This window comes from Cladosporium halotolerans, assembly GCF_011745625.1.
Source record: "Cladosporium halotolerans strain TM138-S3 chromosome Unknown Sca30, whole genome shotgun sequence".
Lineage (NCBI taxonomy): Eukaryota > Fungi > Ascomycota > Dothideomycetes > Cladosporiales > Cladosporiaceae > Cladosporium > Cladosporium halotolerans.
This window is the reverse complement of record NW_027191481.1, coordinates 115,152-134,947: the sequence shown is the minus strand read 5'-3', so window position 1 is coordinate 134,947 and position 19,796 is coordinate 115,152. Positions and strand designations below refer to the sequence as shown.

Genomic DNA, 19,796 nt, shown 5'->3' with positions numbered 1-19,796 from the left:
GGAGCGTCGTTGGCTGACGCCATTAGAATTGGCAGGGTAGAGCGTTTCTGAACTGGGAGGATGAAGCTCGGGAGTTGGTGCGTCGTCGTTGGGTGAGTGTTGGATAGGAGGTGTTGTGGTGTTGGATGGATGGTGTGGGCCCGGCTTTATTTCACAGACAAGGAAGGAACGCAAGGCGCGCCAGGCAGCAGTCAACGAATGGGGACAGCCTGCACTCGACTTCACTTCAATATAACCAATCCTTGACAGATGTTGCACTGCATTCACTTGCTCAGCTCTTTCGTGCTTTCCCTCCAAACCTGATCCTCTTTGACCAACTCATACTCCTCCCCAGGTAGACCCAAGCTTACATCGCGCGCTCCTTACGTCCGTAACCAGAATGGTGCTTCATATTCGATTTCGATCCCATCAAGTCGCAGCAGGACCTTTCGGTCGGTGTTCATCTTCCTCGGCGACAATGATTCACTCGTCTCAGCCAGCCTACACTGCTCGCCAAGCGCAGCCATGACAGCATTCATATAATGTTCATCGGCCAACTGGTGGTACAGACAAACGGTGAGCAGCAGACCACCCTCGATCAAAGTCGCCCGCGCCCAGAGGCACAGGTGCCAGCAAATCATTTTTGAACTCGCCGATGGGGAATACTTTCCCTCCAAGCTCCTTATAGCTCGGGAACTTTGGCACAAGGTCTCTGACAACAAATTCTGTCCCCTTGACGGACGAATGCCCCTCCAGGGCACCTTGTCCCCATCCACCGCAGGCATCACGACGACTTGTCGGCCGAGTTCTGGTGTGCCGTCGACGAGAGATTACAGGGCCGCTTCTAAGACGCCGATGGCTTTCTCGTGAGATGGCTCGGGTGGGTTTTCGAAGAATAGGATACGTCGAGAATAGAGGCTGTGAAGCCACACGTCGTTGTAAGCCAAGTCGAGATGGTATGTAGGTGAGGGTAGCACGTCGATTTCGTTTAAATCTCTTGGGAAGCTTGTACTCTCCTACGGCGTGTTTCGCGTCTTGATCGGTGCGAGCGATCAGCCATCGCATCCACTTCAGGGCCGCCTGCATCAATGTGTCCCAGCCTTTCTCAGGCCTAGAGGGTGGGCACATCCAGACACAGGAAGGTCTTTGATAGCATGCGGGTGTCCCTAAACGAATGGAGCGATCGCGAACAGGGCTCAGGGTGTGAAATAAAAAGCGCGCGATGTAACAAAACTTTGACTTTTTGGGTATCTGGGATCTGAGGGCCTCGAGACTATTGCCTCTGCGAGTCCTCGATCGTGGTATACATGCGTCGCTTTAACATCTAACGACAAATCCGACTCTTTCTCTCCTCCACGAATCGCTTACAAGCTCTGCTTGCCCCTGGTCTCAATAGGAAGAGCCAGCATGCCCAGGAAGGCGGCGAAGAACAGGCCACCAGAGGCGTAGATGGGCGCGGCCGGGTTGGCCGAGCCGGCGTTGACGGCGACGATAGGCGCGCACAGGCCCGCGACACGGTTAAGGAAGCTGGAAATACCAGTGCCAGTGCCGCGGTTGGGTGCCGGGAAAACTTCCGGAGTGTAGGCGTAGAGGACACCGTACATGATGTTCTGGAAGAAAGCCTCGAGGGAGGAGAAAGTGAGCTGGAAGTCGGGGTCGGAGGAGATGGTGAAAACGTAGAGGAAGACGCCGGAGATGACGGTGGCGATGGCCATGGTACCCTTGCGGCCGACGTACTTGATGTCGACGGTGTAGCAGGCGAGGATGGAGCCGGGAACACCGACAACGGATGTGATGGCGTAGTTGCGGTAGGTGATGTAAGGTGTGGTGTCACCGCTGCCGAGGTACTGGGGCAGGAAAGCGTTGAAAAGCGGGTAGCCCATGCCGATGCAGGTCCAGATGAACCAGAGGAGGACGGTGGTGAGACCAAGCTTCCAGTTGGCGAAAAGTGGACGAATGCGCTCGCCGGAGAACTTGTTCAGGTTGCGCCTGATGATGTCCGTGGTTGCAAGCTTGTCGCCGCCGACCTCGGGGTCTCCGCCGATCTGGTTGAGGATGTCCTCGGTAAGCCAGGTCTTCACGCCGTTGTGGTACGCAATGCCGTGAACGACAGCAACGGCCTCAGATTGCCTGCCACGTGAGAGGAGGAACTTGGGCGACTCGAAGAGGTGGAACAAGCAGAAACGGCAAGCGAACATGAAGAAGGTGAGTGCACCAATGGTGTAGATGAAGTAGCGCCAGCCCTCGTTGTCCGGGTAGTCCACGATGAATGGCCAAGCAACTATACGATGTCAGCAAACCTGAAGAGATGCTTGGAAGCGGCTTGAGCTTACCCAGCGACGAGACTAGCTGACCGACAGGCCACCAGACCGAGAGAAGGGTCAGAAGGCCGCCGTTCGCAGTGGGGAGGAATTCAAGGAACAATGCACCATCGACGGGGAGATTGCCACCAACTCCAAGACCAACGCATGCAAAGAGGGCGCAGGCTCCAATCCAGTTGGGAGCAGCACCAGCTGCAATACCGAAGACACCAGCAATGCCAAGGGTGCAGTTGAAAGCAAGTCGACGACCAACGACATCGGACATGACACCCCAGAAAGAAGCACCGATGCAAAGACCGAGGAATAGAGCGAGGGTGGTGTATCGCACTGTGTTAGAATCCACACCAAATTCGTTGGAGAGCGAAGGAAGTGTAAGAGCAACACCCTGAAGCCAGAGGCTATTAAACGGTATTAGCGAGAGGATGAATGGGTGCGTTTGGCGGAGAACCTACTTGTCGGCAAACCAACCGAAACCGCAGAGGGCAAACAGGCACCACTGGTATTTGCCCATTCCAATGTCGGTAAGCGCTTTGTTGATGACCTTGCTCTTGCCTGCAATTGTGTGAGAATTTCACTTTTTCAAAGCTCGCAGCGAAAGCCACCGCAACTATCGTAGCGACTCACGGTCATATGCGGTATCGTGTCCTCCCGCTGCAAGGTCTGTATCGATTTCAGCCCTCAGAGCTTCCACGGTCAGAGCGGAGCCGCCGTGGACATCGCTAGAACCTCTGGATGCATCGTCCGGCTTCTCCTTCGAGGTAATAGAGTTGTGTCGCTGCGCTTGGGCCAAAGGTATAACAACGTCAGGGAACTCGGACACATCGTGTTTCGCGAAAGGGTTAGTGAAGAGGAGGCGAGGCATTGTTGCTTTGGTTCGCGAGGGGATCTGGTTGTCGCAAGGGCTTAGTCCAGTCGGATATGGTCGCGTGCTGAGGTGCTGCTTGGGAGGGATCCGGGCAATCGAGGGTGGGTATTCCGGGCTTTGGCGCAATGGTTGATGTCGCTATGGTCCAACAGTACAGTTGCTAGGGCTGATGCTGGTTGCACGGAGGTCGCGTGAGGGTTTGGCGCTGTGGGAGGGGAAAGTCGTCTTGGTCCAGTTTCGAGAGTGCTTGGGCGGATGGTGCTGTGGTCGGTCCAGTCGGCTCACTTCGCAATGCGAAACCTTGAGGTCACAATTAAGGACGCAGATCGGTGGCTCAGGTGGGGGTAGTGCGTAGACACTGTTTCCTTTCCTTGTTGCTAGATAAGAGATGCCGGCCAGAGAGTAGTACACCCAGGAAATTTTGGTAAAGGAGGGAAGGTGACAAGAAGATCTTTAGCCTTCAGGCGATACGCAGGCGGGGTCATATACTGCCAGTAGACAGGCAGAGACCCCGAGGGTTCTCTCAACCTGTTGGGAGATGTCATTGCTCGCGTGGGCCAATCTTCGCGCGAGCGAAGACCAACGTTGATTCGCGAGAGCGTCTCAGGACCCGCCGCTACCGAGATCCAGGGCGCCGAGGACGAGTGTCATACGCTCAAGCGGCCAGAGGACCACCATCGCGTCGTGCTAGTCTCGCCGCTTCTTGCTGCGCATACAATCGGCGGATCGCACGGCCCCCCGGAGAGATCAACGGTCAAACGTTTCGCGGCTGATGAAGCGGGATGATGTCAAGCCGTCAATTGCCAGCGCCGCGGCGGCTGAGGACAAGATCCGCGCCAACTGTGCTTGTGCTGCGAAGGCGCAGCCTTGAGCTTGGAGGCCTTGCGTTCGCGAGTCTTGGGAGCTCTTCGCGCATGATGAGTTCAGCGTTCGGTTCTGCTGCTGCTACACGCCTCGCAGCATGCTGGCTGGGACGGTATGTTATCTCTTTAGTTCTGCTCGGAGACCCACAAAGCTCATAAGTGAAATTACCAATGAACCTTCGGGTCACCCATGGAGTTGTTGGTCCGCCCCCGGCGTCCTCCACATGTGGTCTACCGTCAAGCAAGTGGCAGGTTCTCGTCGGCGTTGCCCGACGTGCAGGTAACCTCAGCGCTTGGCGTCTGCGTACCGAGCGTTCCGTTGCCACGAGCCCTTGCATCTCCCGGCCGCTGAAAAATTTGCGGCCGCGGGAGATCTTTCTGCTTGTGGCGTTCACTTCCAGAAGGCTTAGCCTTTCGCTTGTCCTGTTGGTACGCCCTACGCATATTGTTGTATCTCACTTCTTCTCTTCTCACATGGACAGTACCTCCGGCTGACCTTCTCTGCGTGGGCCCTGTCCTCAACATGTGCCCTAACGCCGAGTCCCATTTGGTTTGCCCATGGGTGTTTCCCCCATGTGGACGACTGGGGATCAGTTTCGACGCCGTTGCGGGCAGTAGTTTCCATGAACCCAGAGGTCCACAAGGGGCACCCATCCTACTGTATATGGTCTAGTCCACGTGCGACCCACTTGCGCTGCGATGCGACGGTCTCTTTCACTAGTCAATATTGTAGTCAGCATGTTGCGCCCTACAATTCGCTGAGCGGCCTCGGCGGGCTAGCGCGGTAAATCTGCCATGCGTTCTTCTGCAGCCTTGAAGGAGAGGCAGTACTGCATTCGTTTCCAATACATGCAGCGGCGTGTCGCTATACGCGCAGGCATGATGCAGATCGTTTCAGCCCCTTTGGCTGTATGCTTCCGATGGAGCAGTCCAACTGCTGATGATGCTTTGAAGCAGCGTGCGGAAGCGCTTCATTTCCTACGCGCTGCTGCTACTGACACCATCACCCTTGTGAACTGCGACGCTCGTGTGTCAGTTTTCAGCGTCTTCGTGAGACTGTGAAGACTCTTAAAAAGGGGATATTTCTTGCACACGAGAATCACTCAAGGCCTGTCTGAGACAAATCCTTGAGTACGCGCGACAACAGCATGTTCTGGCCTGGCAGGAAACCCCTCTCCCTGTCGACTTCCAAAGACCAAGGTATCCCATCGAGTTCCAAACAAAGACTGTTTCCGAACTTCGCGTTCTCGCTCTCGTCAGACGTTTCACCCTTACGCGTTGCTGCTCACGAAGAGGTCAACTGCATTCATGAGCGGCCATTCACAACTGCAAATAGGCTACTTCCTCGACAGCTAGATGCCATGCTGGCACGGTCACACATATCGTTTTCGTGAGGATACAAGATGCAGACTCTTCACCCAATCTGTAGCTCGCTGGATCGTATGCTCTCCATGGAAGGTCCATTGTTCTATAATCCGTAGGTGATGGTAGTACAGCATTTAATCCTAGGATATCGGAGATACCAAGAGCTCGGGCGTTTAGGACGCATCTTCATGGTCTCAAAGTGGGTCAAGGTGCCACCATCAAGATTCTCGAGAGTCTCAATCGTTCGCTTCAGATAGACTATTGTAATAGTTTTAGCAAAATCTCCGCAATGCGTCTCGAGTCAAGCTGCTCCCCGGTTGCCATGAGCTTTCTTCCTGCTCCGCGTGATTGGGCAAACTTCTTCGATGCCGATTTCAACACTCCTAGAGAGTCACGCAAGCGCTTCATCCCTTCGGTCCTACTTTCCTTTTCATTCCACTGGGCTCAAATTTCGTCATACTCGTAGACAAAACCAGCGGAAAGAACGAACGTCTTGACCGAATGAAGCGCAGTTGCACACCTTGAGCGCGGGGAGCGTGCTGCGGGGCTGCAGCAAGCTACCCAAATCTTGTAAGCAGCACACCCGCCGCTAAGATACGACGGGCCTCGCGCGTGAACAACGCTACTGATTCCCAGAAAAATGCTGAAGCTTGAATCAGATGTACTTGTTTCTTGAACAATAAACCACATTCTGCACGATAGGTCTAGAAACCTTGTTTGGCTGACACAAGAATATCTCAGCCAGGGATGACGATCAGTTGTGCGTGCTCATGGTTCGCCCGTCGATTTTCATATATGCCTCGCGCACAATGAGTTGCGGTGTATACGTACATTCTGGTCATGCCTCCTCGAAAATTTTGCTCATAATTGGACGAATTGAATGGGCGCAGAGGAGATGTGTGCTTTGTTTGCAGCCAGGAGTTTCATAGTTGAAAAGGAAGACTTTCACGACACGGGATGGCGTTATTAGCTACCTACTATTAATTGCGCACATGGTACTGTTCCAGCCATATCTCTCCCGTTGTTGTGCATCAGCGAAAATAATGTTTGACGTCCGAATATCCGATTTCGTCACCCATCGTAAAAGCTATCATATCAGCAAAGCCTGTCGTGGTCGAGCCATCAACCCGGATGTCATGCCGCCTCGTGTGACTTCCCAGCATTCAACGAGGCTTGAAGTCGATTGTTTTCGGCTCTGAGGCTCATGACATCACGTCCGGCCTGCGACAGTAGCTGTCTGAGCTCGTCAAGCGATTGCTCAACTGACTTGTATACTTGCTCCTCCTTCTCGCGTCGAGCCTTCCGGGCAGACTTGTACTCAGCCTGCAAGGACGCCGTTTTCTCGCGTTCTGCCTCCAGACTTTCGTCCAGTTCCTTGATTCGGACTCGATGAGTATCTGACGATGCCTTATATTCTTCTGTCAAAGATTTCTGGGAGACCTGGAGAGAACGCATCGCATTGACCGCAGTGTCGAGTTCTGCTTGCTTTCGCTCGTTGCTTCGAAGAAGTGTTGCCTTCTCGACGGCCAGTTTGTCCAGTGAAGCTGCGTGTTTGCGTTTGACATCCATCAGCTTTTGCGTATGCTCGGAAGTCACGTCCTCCAGCTTAGACCTGTACTTTTCGATCTCGTCTATTTGTGCCTTGGTCACATTGCGAAGGCGCGAGTCCATCTCCTGAAGCCGTGCATCGGCTTGCCCACGATGCGTAGACAAAATCGTTTCGAGATGAACCTTTGCGTCTCTGTGAAGCTTTGCCTCCAACTCTTGCATTTCACGCTTCTTCGTGGTCGCAGCGAGCTTTTCGATCTGCTGTTGCTGTTTGGACAATGCTTTGTCCTGCTGAGCTTTGTACTCGTCCTTCAACTGTGAACGCAAAACTTTCATCTCTTCTGCCATGTCCTTATCCGAGGCGTCTTTCTGTCTCAGCAACGCCTTGTCTTTTTGCTTCGTCGCAGTCGCTAGAACTTCCACGCGAAGCTCCTCAAGCGCTGAACTGTGCTTTTCGGACAAGTCGTTTTGGAGTTTGGACAGAGCGCGATCCTTCTCTCTCGGCGCATGCCGCTCGAGCGTTGCACGGAGTTCGTGCAGAGCCTTGTCTTTGTTCTCGTCCGATCGCGCACGTTGCGCAGTCAGTGCTTGATGCTTCTCGTTCGCGAACGAGTCCTTCATGGAATTGGAACCCTTCTCCAAGTCTTCAATTTGCTTCCGATCCCTTCTCTGTTGCTCTTTCGATCCCTCTTCTTCTTGCTGAAGACTCTTGACCTGTGCTTCAAGGTTCTCGATGATGCGTTGATTCGTGACCCTGGACTCGGACAGCCGTTGTGCTCTTTCAAGGGCTTGTTCCCGCTGAGAAATAGCGACCTCCAGGCTCGATCTGTGTTCTTCGTCGCGTTGGTCCATCTGCTTCCGATGTTTGCTGTCTCTCTCGGCAAGCTGCATTTGAAGCTCCTCTTCTTTATTAGCGATGGCATCATCGTAGGACCGTTGCATCATTGCCCGCTCTTTTGTCAGAGAGCACACAGACTCGCTTGTCCTGCTCCGCAGACCCGGCGCTGTATCGCATTCCTTGTCTCCCGTCAGATCTGCGAGCAACCTCTTCAGATGTTCGACTGGTTCTTTCTCGCGGCTCAGCTTCTCTTTTGCGGATTCCAGCGTTGAGCGCAGCGCAAGGACCCGCGCATAGAGCGCTTCTTTCATTCCACGCTCCTCTTTGTCGAGTTCGTTGAGTTCGTCTGTCGTCTCAGCCAACGACCTGACTTCGAAGGCGTAATCGTTGTTCATCGCCTCAATCCGGTCTGAACCCCTGAACTTGTTGTAGTATGCGTTTCCGGGTACTGCCAATTGCAGCTGTTGCTGTCCTTGGAGCTGGCCGTATTTGCGTTCGGGGGCCATGATGAAATGATCGTGAGGCGGTGCACGTACGTGTGCGACGCGATGTGCCTGGAGCGTCTACAATGCTCGCTCGTCAGACGCGTACATATCAGATGTGGGAGTAGGCCTACCAGTGCGGCAACTGTTCAGAGCGATGGCATTCACCGGTGCGCGGTCTTTTCCGAGGCGATATGCCAAGGTGACGCGTCTCCTATCTTCACCCGTCAGATGCGTACGTACAAGGTGTGGAAGCGATAGGATAGGCGTACCAGTGCGAATGATAGATACGGCGATGGCACTGATGCAGCGCGTGGCTTGTGTAGAGGAATGGTTGCACGATCTTTTCGTCGGAGCGGAGGCTGTTGCGCGCTGGAAGACGCCCAAGATCTGTATGAAGCACACCCACCGGGGCCAAGGCGTCGCGTCGTCCGCGCGTCACCAACGCGTGAGTCTCGCGCTTTCCCAGGAAATGGCAATGGCTTTGGCTTGGCGACTGGATGCCGACCATGTGTACACTTTTTTGTTGGGTTTTCGAAAGGCGTAGAAGCGTATGATATCGAGTCACGATACTGATTACCATGGCTGAATCGAAGCCCAGTACCGAGAATGGGGGACGGAAAGTTGAAGAGAGCAGAGAGCAGTCGAGGTTAATGTGAGTGGGAAGAGATCAGCTCTGCGAGTGAAGCGGACGAGGACGAGTATTTGTTGCTTTTGTTTGCATGTGCATCACAAGTCAAGCGCGAAGCATTTGCATGTGATCGTCCCGCAGAGCAGAAACACTGACCATGAAACTTTCGGGGATCACGCAGAGCAGAAACAATTGACCTTCAAACTTTCAAAGATTACGTGTAGACTCAAATTCATCAGCTTTAGGTAATTCCAGCTTGAGACGCTCTTGTTGAAAGAATATACATGTGAATTACGTACCTGCAGCAACCCTGTACAACTTCAAATGTTGCTTCTCCGGGCACCATAAAGCCTTTTACGTCGCGTTAAGGCATTGCCAAATCAGAGCCAGGAGTTGACGATACGATGCCGCGATGTTGAGGAGGCATGGCAATGAAAGATCTGCCGGCGTGGCATAGGAAGATGACGTTCAATCAGCATTACGTGGTACCAGGTTCGAAAGCATGGATCAGGAAATTCGAACACTTTTATGGCATCTCTATTTGCATCATAAACCCATGACAGCTCTTACAGAGCTTAAGGAGAGAGCCTGCTAGGGTCCCTGGGGAACAGACTAGCCAGCCTGACATTAGGAAGACCCAGCCAGAGCATGACAATGCGCTCCAGACCAATACCACCACCGGCGTGAGGCGGGCAGCCGTATCTGAAAGCGTTGACGTAGTCCCTGAGGCCCTCGCTCTTGGGGTCGACGGGAGTGACGCACTCCCGCATGCGCTTCTCGAGGAAAGCGGCGTCGTGGATACGCTGGGCGCCGGACATGATCTCCTGGCCGCGCATGAAGAAGTCGTAGCTGTTGGAGGTGCCGGCGTTGGGGTTCTTGGGGTCGTAAGCGGCCTGGGTCTCGGCGCTGGGCATGGTGTAGAAGGGACGGATGGCGAGAGGGTACTTGTCGAGGACGTAGAAGTCGGTGCCGTACTTCTTGAGCACGAGGGCGCCGAGACGCTTCTCGTCGGGGGTGCTGAGGTCGTCGAAGTCTCCGATCTCGACGCCGTCGTCGCGGAGCATCTGCACACCCTCGCTGAAGGGCAGACGAGGCACCTTGCCAGCCTCGGGCAGCTTGAACTCCTCGACTTGGTAGATGCTGCGGACGAGGTCGGTCTCGCGGCCGTAGCGGGTCCTGAGGCCGTTGAAGATGTACAGCATGAGCTCCTCGAGAAGACCAACAACCTCGTGGTAGTCCTCCTCGAAAGCCATCTCCATATCGAGACCGGTGAATTCTGTAAGGTGACGGGCAGTGTTGCTGTTCTCGGCACGGAAGATAGGGCCGACCTCCATGACGCGCTCGAAGCGGGAAGCGATGAGCATCTGCTTGTAAAGCTGAGGAGACTGTGCGAGGAAGGCCTTGGTGTTGAAGTACTTGACTTCGAAAACGCTGGCACCGCCCTCGGAGGGGGCACCCAGAAGGCGGGGAGAGTTGACACCGACGAACTTCTTGCTGCGAAGGAACTCCTGGAAGAGGGCAATCACACCGTCCTTGATGGTGAAGATGGCAGTGTTGTGCTTGCCGCGTAGATCGATGACACGGTTGTTCAGTCTGGTGTTGAGAGTGACAATAGGCCTTCCGTCATCCTCGGTCTTCTCTTCCTCGCCATCACCAGGAATAGGCCTCTCCGCGTCGGTGACCTGCATGGGCAGCTGAGAGTCCGCCTTAGCGACGACGAACAGCTTCTTGACGTGCAGCTCGAGGTGCTGGATTGTGGTGCTCTTAACCAGCTCCTTGGGCTTCTTGACCAGACCGTGGACGAGGACGACGCTCTCGGCCGGGATCTTGCCAGCAAACTTGACCATCTGCCTGCTCAGAGTCTCGCTCTCTGCGACGACGGCCTGAATGGTGTCCAGACCCTGCCTGAAGGTGATGAAGGTGAGCTTCGCACCCTGCGCTCTCGCATTCTCCACAATGCCGCGGAAGACGATCTGAGGACCGCCAGCCTCGTCCATCTTAGAGGTGTCCTTGTACTCCTCCGCAACCTCAGCGAGGTTCACACGGGGAACCTTCTCAGTCGGCGGCACGTAGGGCTGGGAGCCCAGCATGGGGAGCTCGCCATAGTCCTCCTTGGAGATGTCATTCGCGTCGGCGGCCTTCTTCTGTGCTTCCTCCTCGGCCTTGCGCTTGGCGGCCTTCTCGGCCTGAAGATATTCGGTCAGCACGTGTCCTCGCGCCCACGTTAATCGCAAGATTGTCCCACCTTCTCCTTCTCCTTCGCGGCCTTCTTGAGGGCACCCTTGGAGGGACCCTTCTCACCCTCGGCGGCGGGAGCGTCCTTCGGGGCCTCGGTGACGGGCACCACGTTCTCGGTAGGCTTGTCGGACATTTTGGTTGTGTTGCACTTCGCTATGATTCAAGCGCGAGATTGTTGGCGGGGAAGATTTATACCAATGGTGGGGTGTGAGTCAAGGGAAAGTCGACCGAAAGAGGTCACCGGGCTGATGTGAGTCTACAGCAACCATTCATCACGAGCCTAGGATGAACAGTGTGAAAATGGACGCGGACTGTGCTACGAATCAGATAACTGGGCCATAGTCTCCTCTGTAAATCTCATGATTGAGATTGAGGTACATCTCTTTCACGTGAAAGGCCATGAAGCTCTGGACCAGCCGAATTGAGCGCTAGCGCCTGAGCCTCACGATGACGTAGGTAGAGACACGAGAACACGGCACAAGAGGAATCTCAAGACGTGCCGTACCTGTACTTCCACCTTTGACTTGCTCGATTCCCATCTTCCAGCTCACGAACTACCACAAATTCATCACAATGTCGGCCAAGGTCAAGGAAACCGCGAAGGAAGAGGTTCAGAACGTCCGCAAGCTTGCCAATGATGGGTTGAAGTCCGGCGCGTACATGTACCCTATCAAGGTAAGGACTGACACGCCTCGTGTGTACAATTTGATTTGAATTGACTGGAGACTGATGTTGTGTAGGGTATCTTCTACTACGTCTCCCACCGCAGCCTCTGGTCTCCACTCGTTCAGAAGCTGGCTCCCACCATCACCCTAGGCCTAGGTGTGACGACGTTCATGTTCGTCTTCACATACCTCCCTCAGGCTGCAGTCATGGCTTTCACCTCAGGACCTCTGGCCGCTATATCTGCTGCTCTACTGGTGCTCAGTGAATCCAGCACCCTCACCATGGTTCTGAGCAAAGCCCTTATCATCGAGGATAGTCTGATCGACACTTTCGATGGCACCTTGGTCGAGCGTGGTCACCCTGCGCTTGTCGCCAAGGAGCGCCAGGTAAAGGGAGGCGGAGCTGGAGATGTGATTGCAAGGCTCGGCAAGCTGGCTGGGAAGCCATTCGCCAAGTTCACCCCAAAGGCGATTATCAGGTACTTCATGTACCTGCCGCTGAACCTCATTCCTGTAAGAGAATCGTCGCCATTTTTGAGCTGATATCAGTCTTGCTGATTACCTTGCAGGTTGTTGGAACTGTTGCTTTTGTTGTCCTGCAAGGCAAGAAGTTTGGCCCGCAGGCACACTCGCGCTACTTCCAGCTCAAGAGTATGAGTGGCCCTCAGAAGGAGAGACATGTTGATGAAAGGAAGGCTGCATACACAAGGTCAGGAAAAAAAACTTGACATATCATTGACTTCCACTGACACATGTGCAGCTTCGGAATTCCTGCTGTTCTCCTTGAGATGGTAAGCATCCTCATACACTCGGTCGCCGCCTTGCTCACACTAACGACCTTGACACAGGTCCCGATCGCTGGCATATTTTTCGCATTCACCAACACTTGCGGTGCTGCTCTTTGGGCAGCAGACTTGGAGACTTCGGGGACTACAGCACCTGGTCTCAAGGAACAGGCCAAGAAAGCAGAGTGAAACAGGTTCATTGAGAGTCGTTATTTTGTAGGCATTACTCATGGCTTCGGCATCATGTGAGGCAGCGGCCCGACTGGGACGATGGGCAGTTTCGTGGCATTTGCGTAGCCTTGCTTGATCTTCTTTGAGTCAGCTACGTAACTCGAATATATCCAAGAGAAAGAGACTCACCGCGTCGATATAAGTTGTGTTGCGGAAAGCACCTCTGGTCACATCGCTGTCATCGTAGTACAGCTGGAGTAGCCACCTCTGAATGTGCGGGTAATCTTGCCGGATCATCTTCAGATTGCATCTGAACATCGTATGGTACGCTACGTCGAAGCGTACAATGGTCGTGTAACTGTTGCCATGTTAGTGAATCTATCTTGAACTAATCCCCCACTGCTGGGTCTACGGACAGTCTGATATCAGCTTCAGTCAAGCGGTCTCCAAAGATGAATGGCCCCTTGGAGTCGGCTAGCACATTCTCCATTCGGTCAAGAGCGGCAAACAGCTTCGTGACGTTCTCCTCGTACGGTCCTTGCTGGGTGGCAAATCCGGACTTGTAGACACCATTGTTAATCTGCTCGTACACCCAAGAGTTCTGCTCCTCGATCTGATCCTTCAGGTCATCCGGAAGCAGACCACCACCGGCCTTGTTGGCTTCCCTCATCTCCTCCGGTAGCAAGGAGTCAAACCCCGAGTAGAACATGCGAATGATCTCACTCGACTCGTTCGACACAATCGTCTCTTCCTTCTTATCCCAGAGCACCGGAACGGTGTACCTGCCCGCGTAGTCCGGGTTGGCCTTCATGTAAAGCTGTTTGTGCTTTGTGAAGCCGTACAGTGGGTCTTTGAGGTCTGATCCAGCTGAGCCATCATACGTCCAGCCTTCCGGTCCGAGGTTGAAGCTCATTGTGACAAGCTGGATGATATCTTCCAGCCCTTTCAGGCTGCGGACAAGGTTAGCTCGATGGGCCCAAGGGCAGCCACGATTGAGATAAAGGACGTAGCGATCCTTTTCGGGAGGAAACCGGGAGCCTGTCTCGGACGAGATCCAGTTTCGAAAGGCTGCGTCTGGACGTTTGAACGCGCCGGTCTTGTCGCGGACGTCATCCATGTTGGTATGATCAGATTTGGCTGACATTTTGGGTTGCAGAGTATTTTATCAGTTTCCTCGAGATCTTAGAAATGTCAACTGATGAGTATTACGAGGACTTGATGTGTTCCATATTATTCCGTCGTCAGTAAGTGATCGGGCAATACTTGGGTCCTGTTGGGGAGCCGAGCTTTGTGTTTAAGTGTTAGAAGGGTTAGGGTTGGGGTAAGGCTTGATCGGTCTTTTGCGGCAATGGGACTACCCATTTCCGCAGGCCTGCACATATAGCCATTGCAAGTTGATGGGCCAAAATCTAGCAAACTTACGGCAATGTGTAATGTATTCTAAGTGCGGAATGGATGAGTTCCATGGAACTGTAAGCACGCTGACAAACATCCGAACGTCGGCAAACTGCGATTCCGAATGGCGTCAAAGCAGACATCAATAGCATGCGCAAGAGGTAGCAGCGGCATTGCCACAAATGACATACCTTACGGAAAACCCAATATACTTACTACTCCGAAATTCTCGAGCTACTCTTAAGCGTGGCTACTGCCTGGCTCGTCGATCCGAGTCTGAGAACCCTCCTAAGCTCCCAACCAGAGGTACCACCACAGGAGGGCCATTGGCGCTGGCGAGTCACGCGGACTACGTGAAGACTTCATCCCATGCAGTTGCTAGTCTGAGCTTAACGAGCGGTGTCTGTTTGAGAGGATGATGCGATATCACACCACCACCCCTCTTGAATGGTGCTTGGCATAACTCAAAACATCTTACCTTTAGGCAGCGATAGGCAGCCTCAGCGAGACACCGTCGGAAGGGACGTAGCCAAAAGGACAGAACAACGGTCCTCAACGACAAGTATAAGAGATGAGTCTGCCGGGACACCAAATTGCTTTCGACAACACCTCCCTCCACACCAAGCACGCATAGCCCACGTGATATACCATCGCAATGTCTCCAAATAACACGCTGTACATCAACTTGCCTGTTGCATCGTTATCCACCTCCCTTGAATTCTACAAAGCCCTCGGCTTCGAACAAAACCATGAGTACTCGAATGACAAAGCCGCGATGGTCACTCTCTCCTCGAGTGTCACCGAGACGCCCCTCACGCTTATGCTGGCGACTCACGGCTTCTTCAAGTTCTTTCTGGGTGACAAGCGTCAATTGGGTGATACCAAAACGCACTCAGAGGTCATCCTGTGCGTTTCGATGCCCACCAAATATGCCGTCGACAAGATGTTCGTTTTCCTTCATCGAAAATCCCCAGTCACCGCTGATGTTCTCTTTAGACTCGAACAAGCGAAGACCGCAGGTGCTGAGACTGGCGTGACCACTGCAATGGAGATGCCTGGAATGTACGGTGGGAGCTTTGCGGATCTTGACGGGCATATATTTGAGTTTCTTTGTGCTCTCGATAACAGATAAATGTTAGATATTAGGACGTGCACCACTGTCAAAACAAATATATTTTATGCAACGCGCTCTACCTCCAAGCAAAGCAGCCTATAACCTCTGGTTTTATAGTGTAGCGGTTAGCACTTCGGATTCTGATAGTATCACATTCCGGCAACCCCGGTTCGATTCCGGGTAAGACCTTCACTTTTGCACTCTCAATATGGACACAGCCCCTCCTATGAGAGTGACATTCCTTTTGGCAACGCATGGGCAGGTTCAGAAACGTACCAGGATTCTTGGTGCATCACGGCCATCTTCGACGGATTGGATGATGAAGAGTTCAGCATGGCTGTGCGCTGGGGAAATGGCAACTGGATGCAAGTGCCTCGTCCATCTCGCGAGTCGCGAAACGACATCAAAAACGACGGCCCCAACACTGCGATGAATACCACCCCAACACTAGCCTCGCTCGAAGCAACAGCCGCGGCAGGTTTAAAGATCATCTGCCCTCAACCAGGGCGCCACCGTAATTCAGCTCCTGCAAGCTCGCCTGAGGCTCGTTGCGCTTTCGCTTTGTCGTTGCGCGCTCGTTGCGCGTCTCGTTCCGCATCCTCCTTTGTTGCCTCTTTAGGCGACAATCGAGGCACATGGCTTTCCGGTCTCCTGACGATATGCTGCACTGCCGCAAGATACGTTCCCAGAAGATAATAGACCATTGGTTGTGTGGGTGCTGCGACAGGGGTTTTCACCTCGCGGAGCCCGTATGAAAGCTACCGTACCGCCCCTGCTTTGTAGGTATATATTGAGGGGTGTTCCACGGTCTTGGGTGCTCTATTTCTTCCTCTATCTCGATGTTGCTACTGGGAAACAGGCTATACAACGTACGAACAAGTATCATATTTGCCCGCATACACCATGAGCAGAGGAGGTGGAGGTTCATCCTCATACGACGGTGAGATTGCGGCGGGGATTGCAAACAACTGGGAATCTTATGGTATGACTTAATCAATCCTTACCTCACCAGGATCTCAACTGATCACGGCTTGCAGTTCCTGGCAGTGTCTGGTTTTACCAACCCAACAAGATCGCTCCACCGATATTCGCAGCCGCCTATCTTGCGTCAGGCATCCTACATGCCTGGCAGACGCAGTGCGTACAATCAGTACTATTCGATGAAGCGTACATATACTGACAGTACTTGTAGGCATTATAAGTCACGGAAGATAACCATTCTCATTCCATTCGGCGCTCTCCTGATGGTCGCAGGACTGGCCATGCGCGAAGTCGGAGCATTCTATATTGACAGCCTTGGTTACCTGATCGCGAGTATTGTACTTCTCTACTCCGGACCGTACGTTCATCCCACTTTGATCTCTGAAATGTCTGAAACTAACTCTGGACTCAGACCCATATACTCCGGCGCAGCGTACTTCATCCTAGCCCGCACACTCTACTACATCCCTTGGCTCTCGCCTCTGCACCCAGGTCGAATCTTGACGATGTTTATCGGGATAGACTTTCTCATCGAAATTTTTGTAGCCAACGGTGCGTCGAAGTCTGCCAACACCTCAGCTAGTCCAGCCGAGCATTTGGCTGGGCAGATACTTGTCAAGATCGCGCTCATCTTGCAAGCATGCACTTTTGTTGTCTACTTCGTCGTTCTTGCAATTTGGCATAGACGAGTCAAGCGCGCCAACTTGTTGACCAAAAATCTTCGCAATGTCGTCTGGACGATGTACGCCAGTGCGGCGTTGATCACCATTCGGTGCATCTACAGAATCATCGAGCTCTTCCAAGGCTGGGCCGGCGAGCTGTAAGTTTCTCTGCGGTCAGATCCCAAAGGATTTCAGTAAAGACTGACAGTATTTGCAGCAACACCAATGAGGCCTACTTCTACGTCTTTGAAGTGCTCCTCATGCTGTCCAACTCAGTCATGCTGAACATCATGCACCCTGGCCGCTTGCTTCCACAAGACAGCAAGATCTACCTCTCGACCGACGGCGTGACGGAGCTGAAGGGGCCAGGCTGGCGAGATCCACGTAAGTGGTACTGGCAACTCATGGATCCTTTCGACTTTGCCGGCTGCTGTCGGAAGGAAGAGAAGTATGACTTTTGGAATCATCCGGAAGAAAACGCAGGGGCGGAAACGGAAACTGCAAGGGCAGATGTCGAAACTGGTGAGGCAAAGGGTGAAGGCGTTATTGCTGCCGCTGGGAATACCCGCGTTGCTTCGTCGGAAGTTGAGACAAAGAAACGGCCCATCTGGCTGGGAGCACTCTATCGCGGCAGGAAGTGATGGGAATCTACACCTCTAGCTTAGAGCACACTGCACTGTGTCGAGGATAAGTGTACCAGATAGCAGGTAACATGTCTGTATCTGCCATATATGAACACGAGCCATCAGGCATAAGTAGGCTGCAGCTTCCCTACCAGCCTCAACGAGACCCTCTCCGGCAAATCGTTCTCATACATGTGCCGCGTCCATCTCTCCACGAGAGCTCTCGTATCAGCTGGGTCAATGATTTCCTCAATGTCGAAGTGATTGGCCGTTCTGACTGGGTTCATCAGCCGCCGGTATTCCTCATCAAGCTCCTTGTACCTCGCCTTCCTCGCCTCCAAACCCTGCTCCTTCTCGATCTTCTTCAGCTCCGCAGCATGTCCGACATCAATACCACCATCCAATGGCAGCGAACCCCACTCTCCCGACGGCCAGCCAACGCGCATGTGAGGGTCGCGCGCGTCAAGCATCAGACTACCCGCCACGCCGTAGGCTTTCCGCACGATGACGGAAAAGATAGGCACTGTCGTCGTGTAGTAGGCTTTCGTCAGCTCGACTCCCCACCGCATCGTCGCCTGTCGCTCGGCAACCGTTCCAATCGCGTAACCCGGCACATCGACGAATTGTACGATGGGCAGGTTGAAGACGTCGCAGAACTTCAGATGCCGCAGGATCTTCTGCGAACCCGCGGCATCGAGTGCGCCAGACAACACTTCAGCGTTGTTAGCAATGATTCCAACTGGCTTGCCTCCGAGACGACCCAGACCAACAATCGCCGTCCGTCCCCAAAGGGCACCGATTTCAAAGAACGATCCCTCATCAACCACCGTCGCAACCAGCCGCCGCGAATCGTACATCCTCTCTCTCCTGCGCGGAATAATCGACCTCAAGCTCTCACATCTCCTCTCCACGGGATCCTCCGCTGCAACCGTAGGCGGCACCCTCGTCCCACAATTCGGCAAAAACCCCAACACCGTCCTCAACTGCTCGAACGCCCCCGCCTCATCCGCCGCCATGTTATCAATCGTGCCGTTCGCACAATGCACCCCGGGACCGCCCAACTCGCCAAAACTCAGCCCCTCCTCGAACGTCGCGCCCGCAACAACCCGCGGCCCAGCGTTAAACAGCGACCCGACGTCCGCCGCCATGACGGAGAAATGGCAGCTGACGACGCGCGCCGCTCCCAGCCCGATCGCGGGCCCCAGCACGGCGCCCAGGTTCGGGATCCCACCGTTCAGCTGCGCCATGATGGCGTCCATGCCCTTGAACGGCGGCACGTAGGAGAAGCCCGTCGAGCGGATCGTGCTGACGCTGCCTCCGCCCGACGAGCCGTCGACGAGCTTGATCATCGGCAGCTTGAGCGCGACGGCCAGCTTCTCGAGGTACGTCGTCTTGGCCCAGATGGCGCCGTCGGCGTGGCCGGCGCGCAGGCTGAAGTCGTCGGCCGTGAAGACGACTTCCCTGCCGCGGAGCCGCCCGAAGCCTTGGACGTTGTTGCTGGGCGTGAAGGCCGCGGGCTCCTCGCGGAGCGCGTCGAGCTGCTTCCACTCGACGGAGCCCGCGGCGCTGCCGATTTCGCGGAAGCTGCCGGGGTCGAGGAGCTGGTCGACGCGCTCGCGGACCCAGAGCTTGCCGGCCTGTTTTTGGCGGATGTAGCCCTGGCGGGTGGGGTCGGGGGTGGAGGCTAGGTGGCGGAGGGTGGAGAGTTGGGAGCGGATGTCGCTCCAGTCGGCGGGGAGGTCGGTGGAGGTGGATTTCTGACGACGTCTGCGGCGGGGGTTGGTTGGTTGGGGTTCTTGCTGTTCTTGTTCGTTTGATTGTTTGAGGTGGTTTGAGAGTTGGGCAACGCGGTTCGTTGCTTTTGCTGTGTCGTCTCTAGGCGAGAGCGATTCGTCTTTTCGATCATTTTCTCCCATTGTGTCGAATTAAGTTTCGGCAGCGTAAATCTATTGTTTTTTTTAATCCTACCCCCAAAAGAAACCATCGATACCTGAATGTACTGGACTGTAGGTCAGTAAAGAAATGTGGGTCGAGAAGAGCTGCTCACACGAGCCGAGGTCCTCCACAGCCGCCACGGATGCGGGACATGATCTGCAGGATTCCTGCCTAGGCATCTTGAATGAACGTTCGTTGAATCAAAGTGAGAGAAGAGCAGTATGCGGAAAATGTAGAGGAGAATGCTGTCTGATACAACTGTAAGCAACGCCTGTCAGAGTCGGGATCTCAAGATCCGGCCGCAAGTCTGTTGGACGCCGCCTATTGAACGCCGT

General features: G+C 54.1%; 7 protein-coding genes across 7 annotated transcripts; 3 read left to right on the top strand and 4 right to left on the bottom strand.

The window, feature by feature from the left end:
- Positions 1-214: 214 nt before the first annotated feature.
- On the bottom strand, positions 215-4,248 carry WHR41_07378 (uncharacterized protein). The gene is made up of 4 exons (XM_069375983.1): positions 2,925-4,248; positions 2,753-2,852; positions 2,313-2,698; positions 215-2,260 (listed from the first exon to the last, which is right to left on the bottom strand). Exons 1-4 carry the CDS (start codon positions 3,160-3,162, stop codon positions 1,344-1,346), a joined length of 1,641 nt encoding a protein of 546 aa, XP_069227045.1. The 5' UTR covers positions 3,163-4,248; the 3' UTR covers positions 215-1,343.
- A 5,147-nt stretch (positions 4,249-9,395) lies between these two features.
- On the bottom strand, positions 9,396-11,458 carry WHR41_07377 (uncharacterized protein). Its single transcript, XM_069375982.1, has 2 exons — positions 11,138-11,458; positions 9,396-11,078 (listed from the first exon to the last, which is right to left on the bottom strand). The coding sequence occupies exons 1-2, from the start codon at positions 11,261-11,263 to the stop codon at positions 9,468-9,470; spliced, it is 1,737 nt and encodes a 578-aa protein (XP_069227042.1). The 5' UTR covers positions 11,264-11,458; the 3' UTR covers positions 9,396-9,467.
- Positions 11,459-11,638: 180 nt separating this feature from the next.
- Positions 11,639-12,953, top strand: WHR41_07376 (uncharacterized protein). The gene is made up of 5 exons (XM_069375981.1): positions 11,639-11,805; positions 11,871-12,308; positions 12,365-12,504; positions 12,556-12,586; positions 12,644-12,953. Exons 1-5 carry the CDS (start codon positions 11,704-11,706, stop codon positions 12,767-12,769), a joined length of 837 nt encoding a protein of 278 aa, XP_069227043.1. The 5' UTR covers positions 11,639-11,703; the 3' UTR covers positions 12,770-12,953.
- On the bottom strand, positions 12,463-14,114 carry WHR41_07375 (uncharacterized protein). Its single transcript, XM_069375980.1, has 3 exons — positions 13,168-14,114; positions 12,941-13,109; positions 12,463-12,888 (listed from the first exon to the last, which is right to left on the bottom strand). The coding sequence occupies exons 1-3, from the start codon at positions 13,893-13,895 to the stop codon at positions 12,808-12,810; spliced, it is 978 nt and encodes a 325-aa protein (XP_069227040.1). The 5' UTR covers positions 13,896-14,114; the 3' UTR covers positions 12,463-12,807.
- Positions 14,115-14,801: 687 nt separating this feature from the next.
- WHR41_07374 (uncharacterized protein) lies at positions 14,802-15,278 on the top strand (the record flags this gene model as incomplete). Its single annotated transcript, XM_069375979.1, has 2 exons — positions 14,802-15,091; positions 15,143-15,278. 2 exons carry the CDS (start codon positions 14,802-14,804, stop codon positions 15,276-15,278), a joined length of 426 nt encoding a protein of 141 aa, XP_069227041.1.
- An 833-nt stretch (positions 15,279-16,111) lies between these two features.
- Positions 16,112-17,544, top strand: WHR41_07373 (uncharacterized protein; the record flags this gene model as incomplete). The annotated part of the gene is made up of 5 exons (XM_069375978.1): positions 16,112-16,242; positions 16,298-16,397; positions 16,453-16,599; positions 16,654-17,061; positions 17,121-17,544. The coding sequence occupies exons 1-5, from the start codon at positions 16,164-16,166 to the stop codon at positions 17,542-17,544; spliced, it is 1,158 nt and encodes a 385-aa protein (XP_069227038.1). The 5' UTR covers positions 16,112-16,163.
- Positions 17,545-17,648: 104 nt separating this feature from the next.
- On the bottom strand, positions 17,649-19,442 carry WHR41_07372 (uncharacterized protein; the record flags this gene model as incomplete). Its single annotated transcript, XM_069375977.1, has 1 exon — positions 17,649-19,442. The coding sequence occupies one exon, from the start codon at positions 19,440-19,442 to the stop codon at positions 17,649-17,651; it is 1,794 nt and encodes a 597-aa protein (XP_069227039.1).
- Between the last annotated feature and the right edge of the window lie 354 nt (positions 19,443-19,796).